At 35.8% G+C, this 23,871-nt stretch overlaps 1 protein-coding gene across 2 annotated transcripts in view; it reads right to left on the reverse strand.

Moving 5' to 3' along the window:
- Nucleotides 1-23,871, reverse strand: part of exoc2 (exocyst complex component 2) — a 92,639-nt gene that overhangs the window by 8,458 nt on the left and 60,310 nt on the right. For both annotated transcript variants that reach the window (XM_073856041.1, XM_073856040.1), the window contains 20 exons: nucleotides 23,624-23,750; nucleotides 22,810-22,923; nucleotides 22,591-22,715; nucleotides 17,237-17,317; nucleotides 16,471-16,616; nucleotides 16,307-16,388; nucleotides 14,104-14,206; nucleotides 13,815-13,933; nucleotides 12,237-12,341; nucleotides 11,968-12,092; nucleotides 11,760-11,828; nucleotides 11,524-11,681; nucleotides 11,308-11,429; nucleotides 8,909-8,970; nucleotides 8,736-8,816; nucleotides 8,583-8,642; nucleotides 8,445-8,506; nucleotides 8,302-8,369; nucleotides 6,504-6,619; nucleotides 2,086-2,227 (listed from right to left, as the gene is read on the reverse strand). In XM_073856041.1, the coding sequence (XP_073712142.1) occupies nucleotides 2,086-2,227; nucleotides 6,504-6,619; nucleotides 8,302-8,369; nucleotides 8,445-8,506; nucleotides 8,583-8,642; nucleotides 8,736-8,816; nucleotides 8,909-8,970; nucleotides 11,308-11,429; nucleotides 11,524-11,681; nucleotides 11,760-11,828; nucleotides 11,968-12,092; nucleotides 12,237-12,341; nucleotides 13,815-13,933; nucleotides 14,104-14,206; nucleotides 16,307-16,388; nucleotides 16,471-16,616; nucleotides 17,237-17,317; nucleotides 22,591-22,715; nucleotides 22,810-22,923; nucleotides 23,624-23,750 (2,067 nt within the window). The remainder of the gene's footprint in view (nucleotides 1-2,085; nucleotides 2,228-6,503; nucleotides 6,620-8,301; nucleotides 8,370-8,444; nucleotides 8,507-8,582; nucleotides 8,643-8,735; nucleotides 8,817-8,908; nucleotides 8,971-11,307; nucleotides 11,430-11,523; nucleotides 11,682-11,759; nucleotides 11,829-11,967; nucleotides 12,093-12,236; nucleotides 12,342-13,814; nucleotides 13,934-14,103; nucleotides 14,207-16,306; nucleotides 16,389-16,470; nucleotides 16,617-17,236; nucleotides 17,318-22,590; nucleotides 22,716-22,809; nucleotides 22,924-23,623; nucleotides 23,751-23,871) is intronic.

Here is a 23,871-nt window from a genome sequence, read left to right on the forward strand (position 1 = left end):
AATTTGTGCCTCTTTGAATAACTGTAAGAATATTTCCTTTAAATATAATTTTTGTCATATAAAGTTTTGAGAGATAATAATGTTTTTTCCACGTTATTGCTTATTTATTTTAACGTGTTTGGCGCATTACCTCAGAGTGTATTTCAGTAATAATGCTTTTTTTCCGCTAATAATAATACAATTTACATGCCAATCCTGCTTCCTTGTCTTTTTATTCATTTCATTATGCTGTTATATTAAGTTATGTGGATATTTAATGGCATATGAGACGTTCATTGCCGTTATATTATCTCGTCTAATATTAAAATCATATCTGGAATAATGTGTACATCTTTGAATAACTGTAAGAATACAGTTCATTTGAAAATAATTTTTGTCAAAGTTTTGAGAAATAATAATGTTGTGAGGATATTTATATATTTCAGTTGAATACTCTCGTCTGTTAATATGGAAATCTAATAGAAATCTAATAGTAGGAAATATAAAATGTGATACTGCAAAGTTACCCTTCTAAATTTTATTTATTATATATAGCCATATGGAGGATAAGGATAAACCTTTGCAAATGTGTTGATTTTATCCATTCAAGTACTGACCACCAGGCTAGAGATTTTAAACATCCTTAATCCACACTTTCTATCAAATAGTCTCCGCTTGATGGATCAATTCGACCGCATATGTACTGAAATAAACAGGTATTCGGCGACGCGGCTTTTCACATCAAAGGCCGACAGGCTATGGCAATTTGGAGAGGGGCCGTTCAATAATCCCCCTATATTTTAAAAAAATCCTAAATATGGTTAAACCTGGCGAACAGGTTGAGCACTTTTATATAGCCTATATGTGTTGAGCAAAGAGGCTGCACAGTTTGACCAGCGGGAAGCGGCCGCGGGTAGCAACGGCCGCCAGACGGGTTTGCTATATAACTTGCAATGTATAACTATTATCCATTATCAGACGGGCCCTCGCAGCCTCAAAACACTACCGGCCCACCGGGAAATGTCCCGACTCTCCCGATGGCCACTCCGCTACTGTGTACGCATGTACAGTACTGTGCAAAAGTCTTAAGCTAGAAGTATAGTTCAGTTTTTATGCATATGCAAGGGTCCGTGTACACTGTTCATGATGCAAATTTCATCATCAGAATAGTACTTAAAGGGATAGTTCACCCAAAAATGTAAATTCTGGCATCATCCACTCACCCTCACGTTGCCACAAACCTGCACAAATGTATCTGTTCCGATGGACACAAAGGTAGATACCTAGAGGAATGTTTAATGAGCCCCATTCAATTCCATAGTATTCTTTTCCTACTATGGAAGTGAATGGGGCTCATGATCGGTTTGGTTACAAACATTCCTGAAAATACCTTTATTCGCGTTCATCAGAACAAAGAAATGTATGCAGGTTCGTAACAACACGAGAGAGAGAAAACGATGACAGAATAAAATCTCTGGGTGACTATCCCCTCAAGCTAGAAGTAGTCCTGATGTTGTGCATACACAAGGGTCCACGTACAGTGGTTGTGCATGCGTGTACAGGAAAATGTAGTATGTGTCCCAGGAGATGCATTGCATTTTGTCGCAGTGCACATACATTGAACGTCTGTGTACACGTACGTGTCAAATAAACTATGCTTTGCAAGGCTGTGCAATAAAACGTGCGCATACGTTTGCGTACACGTACTCCGAGCTGTATACACTTTATGCGCACCACCAGATTTTTGTATCGTTTATTCCAAACAGGTCAAAATCATGGCATCAATCAACTAACTACACAAACAAGTGAAAGCGACATATCAGCTACTGGAACAAGTAGCAGAATGTTAGATGCAGGAGGTGTTTATGAAAGTACACAAATGATTCATATCATTCAGTAGCATTTTGTCAAGTATGCATCACACAAGCACACGACTCACATGTGACAAACAGGACTGACTGAAACTACACAATCAAGACAAGCAAAAGTGTTTGTGAGTCTATGAATGCTGTGTCTCCATGGTGACGCCTTTCATCACTCAATCAAACACATACACATCTAGACACATTACTGCAGTGCAGGGGATGTGATTCAGGTGGGGGATACCTGTCGGCGGCAGGCAGTCCTTCCAGTCAAAGTAGCCGGCGTAGATGCCGGGCTCCAGGGAGCCGACGATAGGATCCGATTTTTTCTCTATGTACGTCTCGAACAGATGGTCATCTAGCTGTCTCACAGCCTCTATGCTCACCTGAAGAAAATGAGAGTTTTGCTCTCTCTATTAATACAAGATTCTTGTAACACAGGACTGCATGTGAGTGTTAACATCAAGCCTTCAAACACACACACACACACACACACACACACACACACACACACACACACACACACACACACACACACACACACACACACACACACACACACACACACACACACACACACACACAATCACAGACTTCTTGCAAAATGAGTAGAGTCCACTCATGTGTGTCCATCATTCTGATAAAGTTTAACTATAGGAAAGTACTCAGAAACCAAAATGGAAAGCACCATCTCAAAAGGGGAGATGTTTTTGGGATGGGCGCATCTTAGATATAGACCACAGATAGACATCTGTCCAGTTTTCTCTTTGAATGTTACTAAAAACTATACATAGAAATAATATACTAGCATTGTATTGCTAAGTGTGTGCAGTAGCTAGTCTGTTAAGATGTTTGTTAAAGACTTGAATGACATGAGCCATCCATATAGTCTATATGAATTTCTGATCTATAGATTATAGTCTCAATTTCCTCCTTCAATAAAAGTATATATGTTTTTTTTGCATTATTCACCAGGTCAGGAAACTACTTATATGGTAATAATTATTGGCACCTTTGGTAAATATCGACAAAGAAGCCCGCGGAAATAAATCTGCATTGCTAATCCGCTTGAAAACACAAAAATCTTACTTTTCAACCAGGTAAAACAATTGAAAGTGTGTGTGTGTGTGTGTGTGTGTGTGTGTGTGTGTGGGGGGGGGTCACATTATGAAACAAATGTTTTTCTCCAATAAACATTGGCCACAATTATTGACACCTCTAGAAATTCTTATCAGCAAAATATTTTTGAACTATATTCCCATTCATATTTATCTTTTTTTGTTTCACATGAGTATACATAAGTAACACAAAGGCCAACATTTTTTAATCACCTGTCACAAAGGGGAAAACCAAAGAATAAAGTTCTGATGTGCAGAAGGCATAGGACGGTTACCGGTTTTAAGGTATATCGAGGTTTTAAACAGTTCAAAACCACTAAATTGTTCTGTAATATTGTTACCAAGGTATGAGCTGGGTTTATACAAAATTTATTAAATCATTAAGTCATGTAATTAATTTGATGTTTACATTTAATATACATTATATATATATATATATACATATACATATACATATATATATATATATATATATATATATATATATATATATATATATATATATATATATATATTTAAAAGCATGTTATAACTTAAAAGGCTTGATTTTTTTACCTGGCATTTAAAAATAACACATTTTAGGTTGGAACGCAAGGCCGTAAAAACGTTGTATTTTTGCTTAAGGTTATCATACCGCCAGAATCTTATACCGGCCACGCCTAATGTGCAGCAAAAGATTGTTGCTCACAAATTAAAAAGCATGTTTCATACAGCCACTTAAGCACAGAAAACTCCCATATCGCTAATTAAATAATTAACAAGTTCTCAAATAATCTGAAAATGTTACAAATCTGCCAGGAAGATGATGTGTGTCTATAATGTCTAAATGCATTGTGAGGAGAATAGTTTGAGTGTCAAAAAAACTCTCCAAGGACCACAGCTGGAGAAATGCAGACATTATTTTAGACTTGAGGTCAGAAAGTCTTTAAAGTTAAATCAAACGACACCTACATCACCACAAACTGTTGTGGAGATTTTCAAGAAAAAATCCTCTGCTTTCACTAAAAAACAAACTTTTTCACATATTAAGTTGTAAGACACTACTGAAACTTCTAACTGAGTCAGGTTTTATGGTCGGATGAAACTAAAAAAGAGCTTTTTTGGCAGCAACCTCACAAGATGGGTTTGGTGCAAACAAGGATAAAAATATACCCCATTGTCCACAATTAAAAATACTAATGGATCTTTAATGTTGTGGGCATATTTTTCTGCCAGTGATCCTAGACATTGCTAAAACATCTTATAATGGGTCTTTTTGGATCAACAGAAAAATAGATCATGGAGCACAAACTGAAGGCTCTGACATGGTTATCTCAGTCACCCTCACCTGAACCCTATAAAAGATTAGTGGGGTGAACTGAAGAGGAGAGAGGATCTGGGAATTTGAAGGATCTGAAGAGATTTGGTACGGAGGAATGATCTCTGATCTCTTATTAGGTGTTTTCCAAACTCATTGGACATGATATGAGGCAAAATGCTTTAAAAAAATGTATTGCATGAAAGGGTGTCATTATGGCGACAGTATACTGGAAATTTCTTTCATAATGAGTTTTTTTTATTTTTAATTCAATGAAAGGTTTTGTGGAAGTTTTGTGTTTTTTACTAAAAGATCAAAAGGATTAACAATGCAAATTAATTTTTACATACTACTTTGTTCATATTTACCAGGGGTGGCAATAAATTGGACCATTTGACTGTATTTTATAACAATTTGGACCAAAAGTAATAGCACACCAATAAAACAGCCACATTAGGTGTCATTCATATCACAAATGCATCAGGGTTATATACAGTATTATGTAAGAGCCTTAGGTAGGCCAACACTGGTTTTGTTGCTTTAGCAAAGTTTTAATGACCTTACATATTTTTTACTTTTATGTTAAAGGAGGAGTCTATTCTCCTAAAAAAAAAATCCAGATAATTTACTCACCACCATGTCATCCAAAATGTTGATGTCTTTCTTTGTTCAGTCGAGAAGAAATTATCTTTTTTTTTTAAGGAAAACATTCCAGGATTTCTCCAACTTCAATGGACTTTAATGGACCCCAACACTCACCAGCCTTAAAATTGCAGTTTCAAATGACTCCAAACGATCTCGAACGAGGCACAAGGGTCTTATCTAGTGAAACTATTGTCATTTTTGGCCAAAAAAATAAAGCACTTTTAAACCACAACTTTTCACCTTCCTCCGGTCCTGTGATGCGCCAGCGCCACCGCAACTAAAAAGGCATCACCTCAAGAGGTAACGGATGAAGTATGCGAAACAACGCCCCACAGTTTACAAGTGTGGAGAAAGTGGACCATTCCAACTTTGTTGTATGTCGAATGATACTAATTAATGTCTTTGTGTCAGTTTATTGTTTAAAATGATCCGCAAATGTGCGTTTCATATATGTAACACGTGACCCTTCGACGTCTTTACGCAATTACGTGAGGTCGCACTGGCGGGTCACAGGACCAGAGGAAGACGAGAAGTCGTTGTTAAAAAGTGCATATTTTTTATTTTTCTTGCGAAAAATGACAATTGTTTCGCAAGATAAGACCCTTATGCCTCGTTTGAGATCGTTTAGAGTCCTTTGAAACTGCAATTTTAAACTGCAATAAAGTGTTAAGTGTTGGGGTCCATTAAAATGAGAGAAATCCTAGAATGTTTTCCGCCAAAAGCACAATTTCTTCTCGACTGAACAAAGAAAGACATCAACATTTTGGATGACATGGTGGTGAGTTAATAATCTGGATTTTTTTTAAGAAAATGGACTAATCCTTTAAGATAAAAACATAAAAATACATGAAATATTTAAACAAAATGTAAAAAAAAACATTCTGCTTGTATTCTAATACAGTGATGAAAAAATTATTGTCATGTAGAGTAAATTGTCCAGTAGTCTACATGCCAATTTCTTTCTAATCTAACTGCACATAGAAGTATTAGAAAAAGAGATGCTTATTAAATATTGCATTGCATGCAATTCCACAATTACATTAATGCATGAAAAATATAGTTATATTATCAATACAAATTTAATTTGTGATGCAATAAACGTCTCCTGGCAGCTATTAATTGTTTACTAAGACAGCTACATTTCACTTCAAGTAATATTCTCATCTCAAAACCTTTTTCTCATCAACTGGATCTATATGATAACCCACGATGACTAGTCGTGTAAAATAAGGTCTAAGACCTTAACAATGTCACATTTATCTTCATCTTCACATCAGCAACATCACATTCCCCTAAAGCCCAGCACACAAATACACTCATTCACTGTGATCTGCATGAAAAAGTGCCTGCATTTACTGGAACGACCAACCATAACCTTTACTAAGGGCTTTCACCCACTCCGATACAGGGCACACAGTCACCTCATCTAAGTGTGTTTTGTCATCATACTGTGAAAACCCTAGATCTTCTCCTCAATGGCAGTGAGTCATTCTCACTTCAATAAAATTATTAAACGTTCACACACATGGAAATGCACCTGTATTTATACTGAAATAAGACTGAAGTTAAGGGGAAAAGGGAAGTGTGTGTAAATCGTTGTACCCTGATGATCTTCTCAGCACTGGTGAAGTTGTTCTTCTCCAGGTGCTCGGCCAGGTTGAGAAACGTGTGTCTCTCCAGATATTGGCAGTTACTGAGGATGATGAGAAGACGCTGCTCTGGACATGCCAAAATACACACATCCCAAAGGTTTTAGTTTTAAAGTAAAACATGATTTGGCCTTTTCGAATAATGATGTAAAACAATGTAGAAGAAGTGAGATTATGTGTAAAGCAATGCAATGATATTACAGATAGTGGATACATTTATGACCTTATTTTTAAAAAAAGGAAACCATAAACAAGACTGTGAAGGAAATCGAGAGAGAGAGATAGAGAGAGAGTGAGGGGAAACCTGCAGCTCTTCCACTGCAGGCAAGGGGAAACCCCAGATCGGCCGCTGCATTGTGCACTATAGCTGAAGAGAAAGTCTGCCATTCTCACATGACTCCTGCGCGTAATGCTTAAATGTTTGCGATGTTGCAGGTGGAAACAGTGACAAGCGCATCCATAACGGAACACAACATGTTTTCTCGGGAAGTGTTTTTCAGAAATACCAAATAACAGAATACTAAATAACAGAAATAAGTACTATTTACGTGATTTCAACTTTTCCTCTCTCTCTCTAACACATGTGCACACACAGCCTTACTTATAAGCAAAAGGGGAGTGATCACAAGGGGGAGGAAGCGTTTTAGGGTTATTCAAGGTCTCTTAATATCTTTAATCTACCAAGTGCCGTTTCGTTGTAATCATTTCAAGCATGCAGCTCTATTACCTGCTTTCTATCTTTCTCTCAATCGTTTTTATTTATAGGGTTTTTGGCTTTCGGTAAAACTGTGACAGAACTGTGGTTCTGATACACAAAGTGCTAAATTAGATTTCAGTCAGAGCCTTTGTGACTGTTTAAAACTTGTCAGGAACTGTGTGCTTCGGAGCAGAGTTTATTATCAGTCACTTCCTATTCTCTGTATTCAAATATCTACAGTGACAACCACCCCTGCAATTTACAGTGCTGAAAATAAAACGGCACATATATTGTGCAAACCACTTGACACATGCTGTGTTGTATATATGTAGCTGATTTGCCATTTTATTGACAGTGAAAGTAAAGAAATGACAAGAAATGATGCAGAGAAAGCAGAGGAGAAATCAGTATGCAGTGTGTCCCAAATTCAAACCTTTGCTCAGTGTGCTAACTGCTATGTCACGGCACATACATGTATAAGTTTTAGTTGGTCTAGTTTAATATAATAATGAACAAATTGTTCGTTTTTTATAGCATAGTAATGTTCAAATGTGTGTTATTGCTGTTAAAGGAAAAAAACAAGAGTTTTTCAGTATTTTATTACGTTTTTACCTCAACTTAGATGAATTAATGCATACCCTTCTTTTTTCAATGCGTGCACTTTTAATCTTTGTACAGCGCTTCTTGAATGTGTTAGCATTTAGCCTAGGCCCATTTATTCCTATGGCTCCAAACAAAAGTTTTATTTTGTGCCAACATACTTAATTACTCATGTAACAGGCTTTAAATAGGGAAAACATGGAAGTGTTTAGTGGCTTCTAAATTCATCCCTGTTTGGATCCTAAGGAATGAATGGGGCTAGGCTAAATGCTAACACATTCATGAGGCGCTGTACAACGATGAAGTGTACGCATTGAAAAAAAAAGATGGGTATGTATTAATTCACCTAAGTTGAGGTAAAAACCTAGTAAAATATTGAAAAACGGTGGTGTTTTCCTTTAACTGAAAGGGAGAAAAATAAAATGAGAAAGGAGGAGAAACTTAAATACTCTTACTGGTTTTGAACTGAAGTCTTCATTGATTTTTCCAAAAATATCAGGTGAAGCCAAGTCCACTGAACCACTGAAATAAACATGAAATACACATTAATAGTCTTTTTATTTTTAAACAATTACTCATGTTACAGTAAACACTTACTGTGAGGTGTCAATGTCTCCATCCGTCTTGGTGCTGAGCTGCTCCAGACACTTTATAAAAACCTGAACCAATCATAGTGTTACACACATTTCATTCAAGATAAATATAATTTACAAATCCCAAATTGTATCACAATACCTTCATGATACAAACACACTGCTCGCAAGCTTTGTCCTGGACCACATCCAGATTAAAAATCTAAGGATAGAGGAATACACACATAGGTTATTAATAATCTTTATCTGGAATGAAATGAACAGGGATATGAAAGTGTGGCATAAGGGTTTGTACATTGATCTCTCCAGGTTTGCACTCCATGGGTTCTTTAAGAGACTGCAGCATCTGAACCATGCATTGCTCAAACTGGGCCGGCTGAAAAAGACACAATGTTTCTCTTTTAACCTGTCAGTTTAGGCAAGAAAAGTCTATTATTAGAATGATAGGAATCAAAATAAAAGACGTACCAGTGACGTGACCCCTTCGTTGTCCACAACCCAGTCTTCTTTTTCTGCAAGTCTCTTCACATCTGAACCACACAAAACGTTCACAATTATATCACAGAAAACCATAACTGATGTCGACTAGTTACTTAGCATTTGCTAATCTCTACAAGGCTAATTATGTGTTCGATTTTGTTTAATTTGAGACGTATAAAAAACTATTGTGGGCCTATCTAATTTGGTTATTTTTGTTTTACAATGATTTTGATTATGTACAGATATGTCGGGAGTAAATTGGTATGATCCAAATCTATCACTGTATCGCTGTACTGTAGATGTGTTTATATATTTAAAAAACATTTAACACATTGCATTTATGTTCATGCGTGCTGTTCTGGGTACATTTAGGGTTAGAGTCAAGAGTATACAATAACATGTAAATACTAATTTACAGTTTAAGTACACAGTAGTGTAGAGATTTTTCTTGCACTTATCTAAGACACCTAAGTCGTACCAGTTATCAGTATGAAATGTCTTAGTCTACTTTGAAGTTAGCATGTAATGACTTTAACAAACTACTGTACTTTCATAAATGAACTTAATCAGGTTTTGTTAAAATACACTTAGCATACAAAGAATAAAAGTGACAATAAAAATACATTTAACTGATTAGATCATACGAACTAGCAAGTCTGCCTTGACTACAGAGCTCTCTAGCACCCCCTACTGTCCTGAAAACACTTCCATTGCTTCCATTAAATTGTATTTATATACTGCCTAATATTAGACATCTGCCACCTTGCTGTTTTAATAACATAGTGACATTGGTTGACCACCATTGCACAATACTCATAAAAAATGCAGTAATTAATTCCTTTATTAAACATTTTGGTAACACTTTACTCGAAGGGGTGTTCATATGACTGACATGGCACGTTTATGACGATTTTTCAATTAATCAGGTTTTTTTTTAAACGTGGTCGATTAAAAATCGATTCTCAAAGGCCACAAATCGATTTTTTTTTAATGAACTAACCTAACACTGTTTGATCAAGGAATGCGACTGTTTTGACTTTTTTCTGCATTCATTTTTCATCTTGCATCAAAATTGTATTGTATTCAACATAATTGTATGCATTCGAAAATTAGAGATGGGATTTGTTTTAATGTACCCAAGTGTACCTAAAATAAAAAAAGAGTAATATACAGGTTGGTGGCTCTTAATTTCTTTTTATTAATTACACACTTGTAAACTTATGTTCACTGTTTTTTTTAATATAAATAAAGTATTTGTAGAAAATCTATATTCATTGAGTTGAATTGAGCATAAAAATCGGCCCGAGAATCGAAAGATTACAAATCGAAATCGAATCGATCCAGAACTTCTGAATCGATACCCAGGCCTACTAAGTGTCATTCGTTTAATTATGTAATTTTTAGTGCTGGGCAAAAATTAATCGCGATTAATCACATACAAAATAAAAGTGATTTTTTTGCATAATATATGTGTGTGTACTGTGTCTATTATTAATTCATATATTCATTTCAGAATTGTTTTATTTATATATAATTTTTTAAAATGTATATTTAATATAGATTATATAAAAATATAAATAAATATATATAAACATGTAAATGTTTCTTAAATACATACATGAATGTGTGTGTATATATTTATACATAATAATTAGACACAGCACACACTCATATATTATACCAATAATCACTTTTATTTTGTATGTGATTAATCGCGATTAATCTTTGCCCAGCACTAGTCATTTTTAATGCAAAGACGGCGTTGTTAGAAATGTCTTTGTTATGACAACTTAACATTAACCAATACATCATAACTTGTCATGACAAGTTGACATTACAAAGACAACATAACTGACCACATTTTACAGTAATTTGTCATTAAAATGTCATTAAATGTTAATACTCTGTCAGATAGTTTTATAACAACGTCATGAATATTCTTCAGTTCATACATTTTTTTAAGTTTCCTCCATGTGTTTAACAAATAAAATCAATCATTCGTCTCTGTTGCATTTTGTTAACGTATTTAAAATAATTTGACATAGTATTAACATTTAATGGCATTTAATGAAATCCATTTAAATTTAAATCCATAAAGCTAGGTAGTTTCTTAAGTTTGATAATTATTCGGCTATGTCATGTTTATGACCGATTTATGACAAGTTATGATGTATTGATTTATGTCAAGTTGTTATAACAAAGAGATCTCAAACAAATGTCATCTTTGCATTAAAAATGACACAACTGAACAAATTACACTTAATGTATGTGCATAAAATCTCCTTTATGTTCATGGCACGTGTCATGTCAGTCTTATGAACACCCCTTCAAGTAATGTGTTACCAAAATTTTCAAGTAAAACAAGTCATTAAATACATAGTTTTTACCATCTTCAGTTTGCTGCAGTGTGGTGAGCAAGCAGTGCACACGAAGGTCCAGCAGTAAATCCTGGATCACCTGCAGAAGGTCATTGGGAATCTCCAGAGCAGACAAAGCCTCGTGACTTAACCTGAAACACACCATCCAATATTGTTTCATTTTAAAAGACAGATTATTCCTACATCACTACTACAAACTCATATATACACACACAAAACATATACCTGGTCGTGTGGATGGCCTGTGTGAGCCAGGCTCCGCTAAGCGGGGTTTTAGTGTCCCATCCTCCGTATTGCCTCAGTTCCAGCTCAGTAAGAGAAGATGGTAAAAGAGCTCCTCGAACTAGATGCACCAAACGGCGAGTCACTTCCTCAATCATGCCCTGAACACAAAGTATAAAAAGTATAACAACCACTCTGTCACTTTCCTTGATATAAAGACTTCTAGGTAATTTACAAACCTTAAAGTCATTCTGTCTTTGCCGTGCGTTCTTTTTTAACTTCTCCACCTGACCGGACTTCTCACCTGTCTGTGAAAAGAGAACATAGTCAACAAATAACACTTCTTATAATCATACATATTTACTGATCCAGTATTCAAACTGAAATCCTTTCATTCACAATTTTTGGATTTCAGTGCTTCTACAGTACTTTATTATGTGTATCTACCTCACTAAAGAGACTGCCGTTGACATAGGAGATCCAGAGTTTCCAAAAGTTGGGCAGCTGGCTGATCACCACATCTGATAGCTTCTCCACAAACCTCACCTGCTGAGGACTCTTATAATGCCAGGCTGAGAAAACATGACACATTGTTACAAAGTTACAAAGTCTAAAATACATAACACAACACATAACAACACAACACAGCAATATGCTGGAATATAAAGACACAAAGGTGGAAATAAAGTCCACAGATGTCCTTCAGATATACTCACAGTCATCTTTAGGTGTCTGGAAGCTTCCTCCTCTCTTTACAGGAGCTGATAAACTGATTCTGTTCAGGGCCGGGGAGCGATCCAGCTCGAACCCTGCACCACCCACTAACACAAAGACATATTTTGAAAATGAATGATTGTGAGAAAATAGCTTTATTAAATCTAGAAAACATAAAAATACTCCAAAACATGGTTGTCATTAGATTAAAATATCTATAGTGTTAAAGGGACATTCCACTTTTTTAAAATATACTCATTTTCCAGCTCCCCAAGAGTTAAACATTTGATTTTTACCGTTTTGGAATCCATTCAGCTGATCTCTGGGTCTGGCGGTACCACTTTTAGCATAATCAATTAAATCTGATTAGACCATTAGCATCGTGCTAAAAATAACAGGAAAAATATCGAAACTCTTCTATTTAAAACTTGACTCTGTAGTTACATCGTGTACTAAGACCTACTAATTAAAAGTTGCGATTTTATGGTTAGAAACTATACTCTCATTCTGGCGTAATAATCAAGGACTTTGCTGCTGTAACATGGCTGCAGCAGGCGTAGTGATATTACGCAACGCCTGAAAATAATCCCCTGCCATTAAAAGTTACTAAGAGGACTATTTTCGGCTGCTGCGTAATATCATTGCGCCTCCTGCAGCCATGTTACGGCAGCAAAGTCCTTGATTATTACATCCGCATTAGAATATATAGTTCCAAGCCATATCTGCCTAGAAAATCACAAATTTTAATTTTCCGTCCGTCTTAGTACATTATGTAACTACAGAAGAGTCAAGTTTTAAATAGGAAAAATGTCGAAACTCTTTGGTTATTTTTTTGGCGCGATGCTGATGGTCTAATCAGATTCAATGGATTGTGCTAAGCTATGCCAAAAGTGCCAGCGCCAGACCCGGAGGTCAGCTGAATGGATTCCAAAATAGTAAAAATCAAATGTTTAACTCTAGGGGAACTGGAAAATGAGTATATTTTAAAAAAAAAAGTGAAGTGTCCCTTTAACGTCATTATTATTTTAAAGATTCAAACCTACAATCTTTTGGTTATCAGCCTAGATCAAGTGCTTAATATGAGGCTGTACCTCCTGTCAAACAGTAGATGGAACTAGAGTACTTTCTTCCCATGCACGACTTTTACAAAGCCTGTTCTGTTGTTGATATACTGTAGACGGAAATACTCAATATGTAGCGTTGACGTCACGTTTCTCCCTCACACGCAGATACAGACATACAACCACTTGATAAAAAATGAGTGCTGATGAGTGCTGGTGTTGATCCAGGTGTCCAATCATCTTCTATGTTTATCTATGCGCCTCTCTACTAGTATTCCCCCATCTCTCTCTCTCACTCTCTCTAATGCAAACCCCCCCAAAGTCCTGCCACACTATAGAGCTCTGTGGACTTCCTGTTCTCTATAGGGTCACGACCAGACCACACACGGGTTGTTCTCTATCTAAACACACACTGACACACACACTAGTTTCACTCTTCTGAGTAGTAAAGATTTTTAGAAACCACCAATTTATTTCAAACCCCTAAAGAGTGTATGTGGGCCTTTCTTGTGCATGTACCTTTCTGCTCTTTGATAAAACCTTCTTTGCAGTTTTGCATCAACTGTAGGATCCACTTGTGCTGTGCGACGATACACTGCCACGCAGGGTCGCCTGGTGCATGCAGATCAGACAGATATCTGAACACAGAGAGAGAGAGAAAGAGATAGAGAGATCATTAGGCCCACTGGTAGTCTCCGAAACTTTTCTCAACGGTCCCACATCGTGTCACCACATTTGAAATGTCCAAAAATCACTGAAAATAAATGATTGTGGTTGTATTCAGTGAATAAAGGGGCTTGGCACACACCTGATATAGCGTTTCTGATCGTGTAGAGTAGATGGCGTCTCTAGTAGTTTATCCAGCAGCAGTTTCCTCAGTGCTTCAATCCGAGTCTCCACCTCTGAATACACTACAAACACATATGCAGGATAATCTTTACAAACAAAATACAGTAATTCATCATCTAATAGATAAATGGAGGTGTTTGCACTCCTGCACAAACATCACAAAATCAGTAAAAAGTGTGATATTTTATTGAATTGGTAAATAGTAGGAGTGTAACAATACATTGATATGGATCGCTACCTGGATTTTATTTCTAACGATCCGATGCATCGTGTTAAAAATCGATTTGAGGTAACTTTATTTTGACACTCTCTACGTCCTCATTCCTTGACGTAATGTCCATCTCCGCTTTTTTACCAAAGCGCACATTTTTGTTTATTTACTAGCGTCAACAAGTGAATGCAATGCATCAACAAAGTGGTTGTAGCAGCGAAAAAAAGCGAAAGACAGAAGAAGAGCGTGTCCTTTTTCAAATGTTAATCAGATGATTTTTTTTTAAAAGAAAAATCTCTCCCAAAAAAACACGGTAGCACTTGTTTGACCTGTTTGACTTGTAAGATCTGATGTTGTGTGACAGATCAAATGCTTAAATTTAACAGCTTTATTTTTTATATTAATTTATTTTTCCATTTAATAATTAAAAAAATAAAAAAAAACTTTTTCTAAAACTACCTCAGTGATTTGTCACTATTGCACATTTTGGCACAAAATACTGAAAGACTTTGACTGTTGCCATCATAAGCTTGATTTTATGTGACATTTTGCCCCTCATTAATTTTTCTTTATTTAAAAAAGTGTATTTTTGTTCATTTGTTGTTGTAATGTTTCAATTGGGACAGAGATTGTGCCAGTTTCAAAGAGTTTAATTAAATGTTCATTTTACATATTTTGGTTGCATTTGTAAGTAAAATGTAACTGCTTAACTAAACATGTAATAGAAAAAATATTGAAAAATTAATCGATGCAGATCGAATCGTAATCGCATTGAAGGAAAGGTTTATGTGTCTGCAAAAATCGTATCGCTGGCGGAGAAAAACGATTTTGTATCCAATCGTAATGAACTGTCCGATTTACACACCTAGTAAATAGTGTGATATCTTATTGAATCGGTAAACAGTGTGAATATTTCATTGAATCAGTAAATCATTTAACTGAATCAGTAACTGAATCAGTAAATAGTGTAATATATTCCTGAATCAGTAAATCAGGGAGATTTGGGGAGGGGCCACTCGGGTATTTGCAGAAGCGGCCCCTCAGCCCCACCCAATTCTCTCAAGTTTTGCTAGCAGTTTAATTTTACCAATTGTTTATAAGTGACTGGCACAAATAGAAACTATAACAAATGGTAAGTCCATAAAAGACAAACGCATCCAAATAAATTAATAGTTTTACATATTTAAAAATACAAATCTATAAACATTAAAATGAAATCTGGCCCCAAACGGTCCCAGCAGTGCTCAATGTACCTAAAATGCTCTATTTCTGTGCACTAATTTTGTACGTAATATAATATAAAATCTTTTTAAGTACTAATTCTTAAGATAGCCTATTCTGAGACACTATGAATATGAACTAAAATGTGCTTTTAACATACCATCTCTTTAAAAAAAACTGTTACCACTAAATACAAGTTGCATATTTATAGCACAAATTTTTGTATACAATATTTCAAATGTATGGTGTCTCAAAATAGCACAGATATGAAACATCGACAGGTACCACGAAAGCCATTTGAAATCAGACTCCCCGTATGATTCACAAATCGTTCTTGTTGCAGTACTCTGATGTCATCTGCTTGTCGGTTCTTGCGGCGCTGCATAAAGTTGAGCACATAAAAAACGCAAAACACTGACTCGCCAGAGAACTTCCCTGCATATGCCTGTGCCTCATTCATTAATTGTATATAGCAGGAAAAGTTCTCTCTTATTTTTCAGCGTGAGGCGTGCGAGTATGTGAACTGGCTAAAATGTGTGTTTTACAATGAATTCCCGAGACTTGAGAGCCCTGGTGTGATATATTATTGAATTAAAAAAACGTGACATATTATTGAATCGGAAAATATAAAATCAGTAAATAATATGATATCAAACTGAATCAGTCATTAGTGTGATATCTCAATGAATCAGTCACAAGTTTACACTGTAGATCAGTAGATGTTTTGCACCTTTCTTAAAGACTGGAACCTCTGTGTTCCCAAAAAGAGATTTTGCTTTCTCATAATCATTAATCACCACATCATAATCCCCCTAGAAAAAAAAAAAAACACAAACATGTAACCATTATCATTTTTATATATCTCAAAATGTGTGTTTGTACGGAGAACACCACCTTCTTGATATTACGCTCGATGTTAAGTGGCAGGTTAAACAGAAATTTGAATCTCTGCAGCACATTGAGAGCGTTGCGTGTGGAGTCAGCCTTGTCCTTTCTGCCCAACACTTCCTGAAACAGTGTGTCCGCCGTTTCACTCGCTCCTGAGGTGGGGAACACAGCGTTTGGAAATGAGCAAATGGAAACAGATGAGAAAAGTGTGTAGAGGGAACGAATAAGACAGCAGCTGATAAAAAAGCCATTTAATCCTCTGCACTCAAATGAATTCAAGTTCTCCAGCCTCTATCTTCTTGGGTGGTCAGAGCTATTCTTGATTCGTTCGGTCAGATTTAATAAGAACCAGCCCCCCTGACCACTATAAAAGTATGACCACGCTATCATCTTCACAGGCCCTGCTTGTGATTGGCTGAGGGAGTAAGCTCTGGTAGGAACTTACATGTAAATGTACATGTAAAGACAAGTGGTGCAAAGGAAGGGGAGGGGCTACTGTAGCGATGAAAGCTTGTCAGCGTGTGACTGGTTTATTTGTGCGGCCCGCAGGAAATGAGTGTGCTTATTGACCTACCGTCACACCGGAGAATCGACATGGAGATATGATTGGGATATGAGCGGTCTCACACACGCAGATGCAGAAACACACAGATGTCTGCATGAAATGTGTGGCTTTGATAGTCTAAATAGAATGCATGCTTTACTCTGATCCTAAATTTGTCTGAATTGTATAATGCTGCGATTCTGATCATGTGTTTGGTTTTTGTCTTACTGTTAAGAACGTTCTCTAGTCGCTGGGTCATAGAACCTTCCACCTTCTCTGTGCCATCTGATTCAAGCTTCTGATGGATAGCTGGAAGATAAAGGCAGAGAGAGAAAAACGAAAAAATTATATCAGTTACAAAGTCATTGAATGTGTTTATATGATTTTATGTGCGTGTTAGGGGTGTAAGAAAATACTGTTACATGCGACATGTTTGATAATACCATATCGTTAGGAAAAAAGGCAATATCATCATTTCCAAAATAAGAATCATTCAAGATTCATGGCAGTAGTTTTGTTTGGAGTTTACATCTTGACCACTAGATAGCATTTATGCATAGGAGCACATCATGCATTTTTTTTTTTTGCTAAGGTTTGGATATAGTGGCGTGTTCTCAATGACAGCTTTCCTAAAATTATATCTTCTTATATTCCGAAAATAGGAAATATCCCAATAAACCATCTCGCTTTACAGTACAGCAATGTATCACAAAAGATCGTATCGCAATACGCATCTTTCTTGCCGATACACAGCCCTAGTTAGGATTGGGTACCCGAATGCTACACCAATGATTAATCATTAATTTCTTGTTGACCCAATTTTCCCAAACAACATTTCACGGCAATCTTAATTCTTCCAAAACTAAGCACACGTCAAAATTGCTGTTAAGTTTGTAAACGCTGTTAATATTGTTAATTTTCAACAGGCACCTTGTATATAACAATTTGTGTCAAGTTGTTCCCTCTAAAGGTTCACTATATACTAGGGCTGTGACGGTTATGAAATTTGGCTGACGGTTAATTGCCTAAAAAAAAATGCGACGATTTTGGCGATTAATTGCCTGGTTTATTGCTTTGAAATTTAATTCTTACATTTTTTGTTTGTTCATGAAATAATTGTCACACATTGTTGTGATTATTTGAATTAAATATTTTGCAAGGTTTACCTTGCAGTAAAAATTAATACACATTAATACACAATAATTAATACACAAAAGACAATAAAAATAAACTGACTAGGGATGCATATCAATTAATTGCAATTAATCTATAGCAGAATAAAAGTTTTTGGTTACATCATATATGTGTGTGAACTGTGTATAATAATTATGTATATATAAATATGTACACATGCATGTATATATATATATATATATATATATATATATATATATATATATATATATATATATATATATATATATATATATATATATATATATATATATATATATATATATATATATATATATATATATATATATATATATATGAAGAGTTTGGTTCCAAAACGCAATAAACGCCATTTTTGAAAAAAATGAGTTACTGCCAAAATCAGTATTATATCAGGTCAGTAGTTAAAAGTAAATTCTTAATTTTACGCAAAATCCAATATCCGCCGTGTTATTCTGTCATCTTTTCTCCCTTTTTTCCCAAAATGCGATAAACGCCACTCCCCCCTTTTTTACAGAACGCAATAAATCCATTTCTGAAATTACAGCCCACCAGTCACGCAATGTAAACAAGCAATGGCGGCGCGCTGAGGACACGGAGTCCTAGTTTTCCTCATCTACTTTGTACTTCGTGATCAACAAACAAAACAAAATAATACTTTAATTGCATTGATAAAACTGTGATGGTTTTCTGTGACGGGAAAGAAACGTAAGCCATCAACATCTAATAATTTCCGCGAGAGGCACTCGGGTGCTTGTTCTCCCGACAGCATCAAGCTTCTCATGCTAACACATTGACCCCAGGGGATCTTATTAAAAACTTTACATTATTTTACTCAAAGTCAACGAAAATCGAGCAGGACCAAAACATTTTACAGATGATCGCAGTGAAAAATGTAAAGAGACGACGTCAAGTAACCGCAGCAATGACAGTGTTCTTAATATAACAAAGTAAGTGTTTTGGTTAATGCCATTAATGTTTATTTTTTTAGTCATTGTATACCACTAGTCAACTAAATAAATATAAAATGGTAAAGATGAATGCACATTTATACATTGATTTAATAGATTTATAGCATTTTAAAATAAAAAACTGTCATGGATTTATTGCATTTTGTGGAAAAAATAATTTGTTTTTATAATAAATCTTGAAAATCAAGTTATGGATTTGAATTTTTTATGTTTTTATAACCTAAAGATGCTATGTGAAAGTTTGTAACAGAAAATAGTGGTTTTCATCTTGTCACTTTCTTGGTATAGAAAACACGTTTTTACCGAAATTTGTCAAAATGGATTTATTGCGTTTTGGAACCAAACTCTTCATATATAATATAAAGAATATAAATTATACATAAATATACAAATTTATATACACATGTAAACATTGCTTAAATATATACATGTATGTGTGTGCATTTATCTATACAAAGTTATTATACACAGTACATACACATATATGATGTAAACAAAAACTTTTATTCTGCTATAGATTAATCGCGATTAATTGATATGCATCCCTAAAACTAACTATACCAGAACAGGTCATATTAGTACTGGACCACATGTCTGGAGTGGCTGCAAAAAAATAAATTCCTTACAGATCCTTAAGAATAGCATCCTTCACTTCCCTAAATCTGGAATTGCTGTTTTGGAAATGTAGTTTACTTGGCAGTTCATACTACTTATCAAAGTTTCGCATTTTAATAAAATGCTGTTTTTGTCCACTGTCGTGTTACACTGTCAGTTAAGGAGCACCATCACGGTCTCGTTTTTAAAGTCGCTGCAGCTCCCCCTTGTGTTTTTTAAAGATATGTGCAATCATTGCGGTGATCTGAAATCATCACGATGAGGTCAAACAATCGCAATGAGATGATTATTTATTCATTGTGAGAGTCCTACTATATTAGGGCTGTGCAAAAATATCGATCCAGCTTACCATCGTGATCATTCTTCCACAATTTTTTTTTTACATTTTCCTTTAAAAAGAAAAAGTATTGCAATGTATCGCAACATGCAACGTATTGCATCGTATCGTGATACATTGTATCATGCCCATGTATCGTGATATGTATTGTATGTATTGTGTTAAGCCCAGCCCTATACTATACACCACATTATATAACACAATATAAAAATCTCAAATTTTGTAATCTCAGTCTAAACCGTCAGGTCAGAAATAAAGTTTTTCTTTTATAATTTGTGCCATTATAAAACTCACTAAAATATAGTGATAAAATAATATACACATCAAGATAAAATACAAAATGCGGTTTAAATACCCTAAACATAGTATACAAACTAATAACATATTGTTATGCCTTCTTCATGTGAAATGTAGGGCTGCACGGTTTTGACAAAAATCATAATTGACGATTATTCACCTTGATATTGAAATTGCAATTATTATTATTATTATTATTATTATTGATTAATAAACTTTGTTTTATAACTTTCTGTGATGCATGGTCAATTCTAAACATCCAAAACTAAATAAATTATGTCAATAATAAGTAAAGTTATGTTGTTAGTAAAAAATCCAAAACGGACACGTCAACTTTAAAATCTCTGATCCTCCACTATATTTGGTGCCCAAACATACCGCCGAAACGCAGAAATGAGCACAAATGGACAGCTGTAATTAAGTCTTTTGGCGACAATGTAACTGCTTCACCCGTACTTGTAAATTGTAGTCCCAATTAGTTTTTTGATTAATTGTGCAGCCCTAGTGTAATGTTAGCTTTTATGCCTCATGAGTTGACTTGAGTTATTGCTAAACACACTTGACATCATGCTGATGCCTACATGATTACAATGTATGTGCACAATGAATAAATACACACCAGAAACTGACTACACTGTCTGCATAAACGGATCTGATTACATCCCATGCAAAAGTGAATTGCGTGCAGTGTGAACGAGAGCCTTCCGCTCTATGCTGTGGTCCAACATGCAAATAGCATTAACTTTCTAACTAACTAACTTTTCCAAAAACCCTAAGTGAAGTGCATTACTCTTTCCACATCTGGATGCCTGAAACTTTTGTACACAATGACGTCAGGGCTAACCTTCGGCCCCCCGAGGCCCGGAATGCCGTGTGGTACGCTTCCTCTGTCCCCGAGGTATGTTTTGACTATTGCCTGCTAAGTTTTGGGAGTCTTCTCTGGGAATCAGTCAAACTTCCGTCTGCTGCTCTCTCGTTTCCTTTCAGCACAATGACGACCCTATTACAACTTCATCTAAACATTATCACAACCACGTCTTGTTATCCGTCCCCATGACTGTCAATCACACACACAGTGCTAAGAATAGCTCTTCTGTTTGACACAAGACCAGTGACCCGGGACGGCTCCTACACACATACACGGCTTAAAACAGCATCTCCACTTTCTGTCACTGACCTCTGATGTCATTCATATTTAAAACACATACACAAACTTGTGCACTTTTGTTATGAAGTATAAAACGTTAATAAAAGTCTTTTAATGACAAAAAAATATTCAAAAGACCCACAAATTATTAATTATGTCCATTATTAGCATAAGACATAAAATGTATTACATAATGGGGCGGTTTCCCGGACAGGGTTTAGGTTAATCCAGGATAGGCTTATTAATATTAGGTAATTTAAGAAGTTTTTACAAACATACCTTACATAAAACACTACAGGTATGCATCTTAAGACAAAACAATATCAACGAAATATGTTACACAGGACAAGACCTTTTTAAATTAAAGCAGCTCAAACATGCATTGTAGTCTGGAACTAGGATAAGCCCTGTCCAGAAAACCGCCCCTATGTATGTAATTTAGGAGATGAATTAAGGTAGGAATCATATATGATAATACATGAAATGTTTCGTCTTAATACATTAGATGGCATGCCAGCAGTCAATACTTAATCCCCCAACTTTTATTTTACCCATAAATTTGGCAAAAGCTTCAAATCCATAATAAAGTTGAACCAGGCACCTCAAGAGAAATGTAGACTTAGTAAAAGCATTCAGTGAAGGTCAAAATGAATGAAGAGAGGGTTTGAGGTGAAAAAATAATATACTGCAATCACAGACATTCCTATCCGGAAAGGATCCGATTTCGCGAAGACGACTGAGTTAGCCAAAAAATGGCAGGCAATGTTCGGCGTAATTGTTAAGGAGGTTGTGCGAGAAAAACACAGATGTGGTTAATTTGGATAAGACTACAATCCGAATATATGTACTACATGGTATGTACAGTATATACATACAGTATGCAAGTACAGCCTATATATGTATATCTGTGAAACGCAAATTTATCTCTAAAAGAAAGCAAAATCCTGATGGACACATTTTAGTCAAATATATTTTGTGAATGCTGCATTACTGCTGGTTATTTGTGCATGTGTCTTCGTATTAACTTATCAAGCACTCTTACCTGCTAGGGCGTCCTGAGCCTCAAAAAAAGTACTGAGTCCTCCCTTCACATACGCCAGACTTCCCTCATTCTTCTTGCTGGCCTGCTTCTTCAGATTGCCAACACCCACACGCAGCTGCTCAAAACTACAGCAACGGACACAACATACCCCCCAAACACTTAACATTCAGCATTTACAGGACTGATGGATGAGGTGGATAAACAGCTGGATGGGCTGACCTGGTTGAAGAATGGTTATCGATGAGATACCAGGTGGCGGAGAAGTTCTCGCTGGTGAAATCTCCAGTCATGCCAGGAAACATGTTCTCCAGATCCTTTAGAGGAACCTTACCTCTGAAAAAGAGAAGATAGGGTAACAGATGATCTGCCACCATGGCAGACCATGGCAGAGATCCCAAACCATACGTCAGACCATAGACAAAAAACAGAGCAAACAGAGTGCAAACCAGATTTATCTTGATATAAACAGCATTATGTAAGCCAGATCACTGTGTCTTGGCAGAGATGTGGCAAAAAGAATAAACTGATGGCTACTCATATACTCATCCATCCATTTATTTCTTATATCTTTCTTACTCTATATATATATTTAGATACATATACAGTATATGAATTGGATATAGATTAGGGAAGGTCAAGGAAAGGAAGAGTTTCACTTCCCATGCAAGGAAATGGTGTACTGATGACATCACGCAGGTAGGAGTCATACGCATACACAGACATACGCACAATGGGCTGTTTCTACTTTCTGCTGAACCTCCTTCCTTATAAACAGAGCAGTCCACTTCTATAAACACCCAGCAGTGTTTTTTGGGTGAAGTGTGAGGAAATCTGTGCACGTTTAATCAGACTATCACAAATGAAGCACACATGTGTGAGTCGGGGTACAGTTGAACTCATTTTGTGTCCCCGCGATTTGCGATTAGCTGTCGGCATAAATCTAATTTAATTGCGCATGTTAGCGGCGCATGAATACTTGATAAGTTCACGAGGGGATAACACAAACTGGATTGTGAAAGTGTTTGTTTTTTACTTGTCTATTTCGATGCCCAAAGGGTTGGCTGGCCTCAGCGAAAGAGGAGAGATTCCTTTGTTCCGATCAGTTCTCATGTCATAGTAATTTAACTCATCAACCCAGACCGCAGACTGATCCAGAATGCCTAAACACACAAAAGCGAACACACTCATTGGTTGAGCACATACTAAAATCCATGGGGTTCTTCAAAGAGCATGTGTATACATTTACAGACAATAATCAAAGGATGTGGTTTGTAACATACA

Source organism: Misgurnus anguillicaudatus, chromosome 18, assembly GCF_027580225.2.
Source record: "Misgurnus anguillicaudatus chromosome 18, ASM2758022v2, whole genome shotgun sequence".
NCBI classification, from domain to species: Eukaryota; Metazoa; Chordata; class Actinopteri; order Cypriniformes; family Cobitidae; genus Misgurnus; species Misgurnus anguillicaudatus.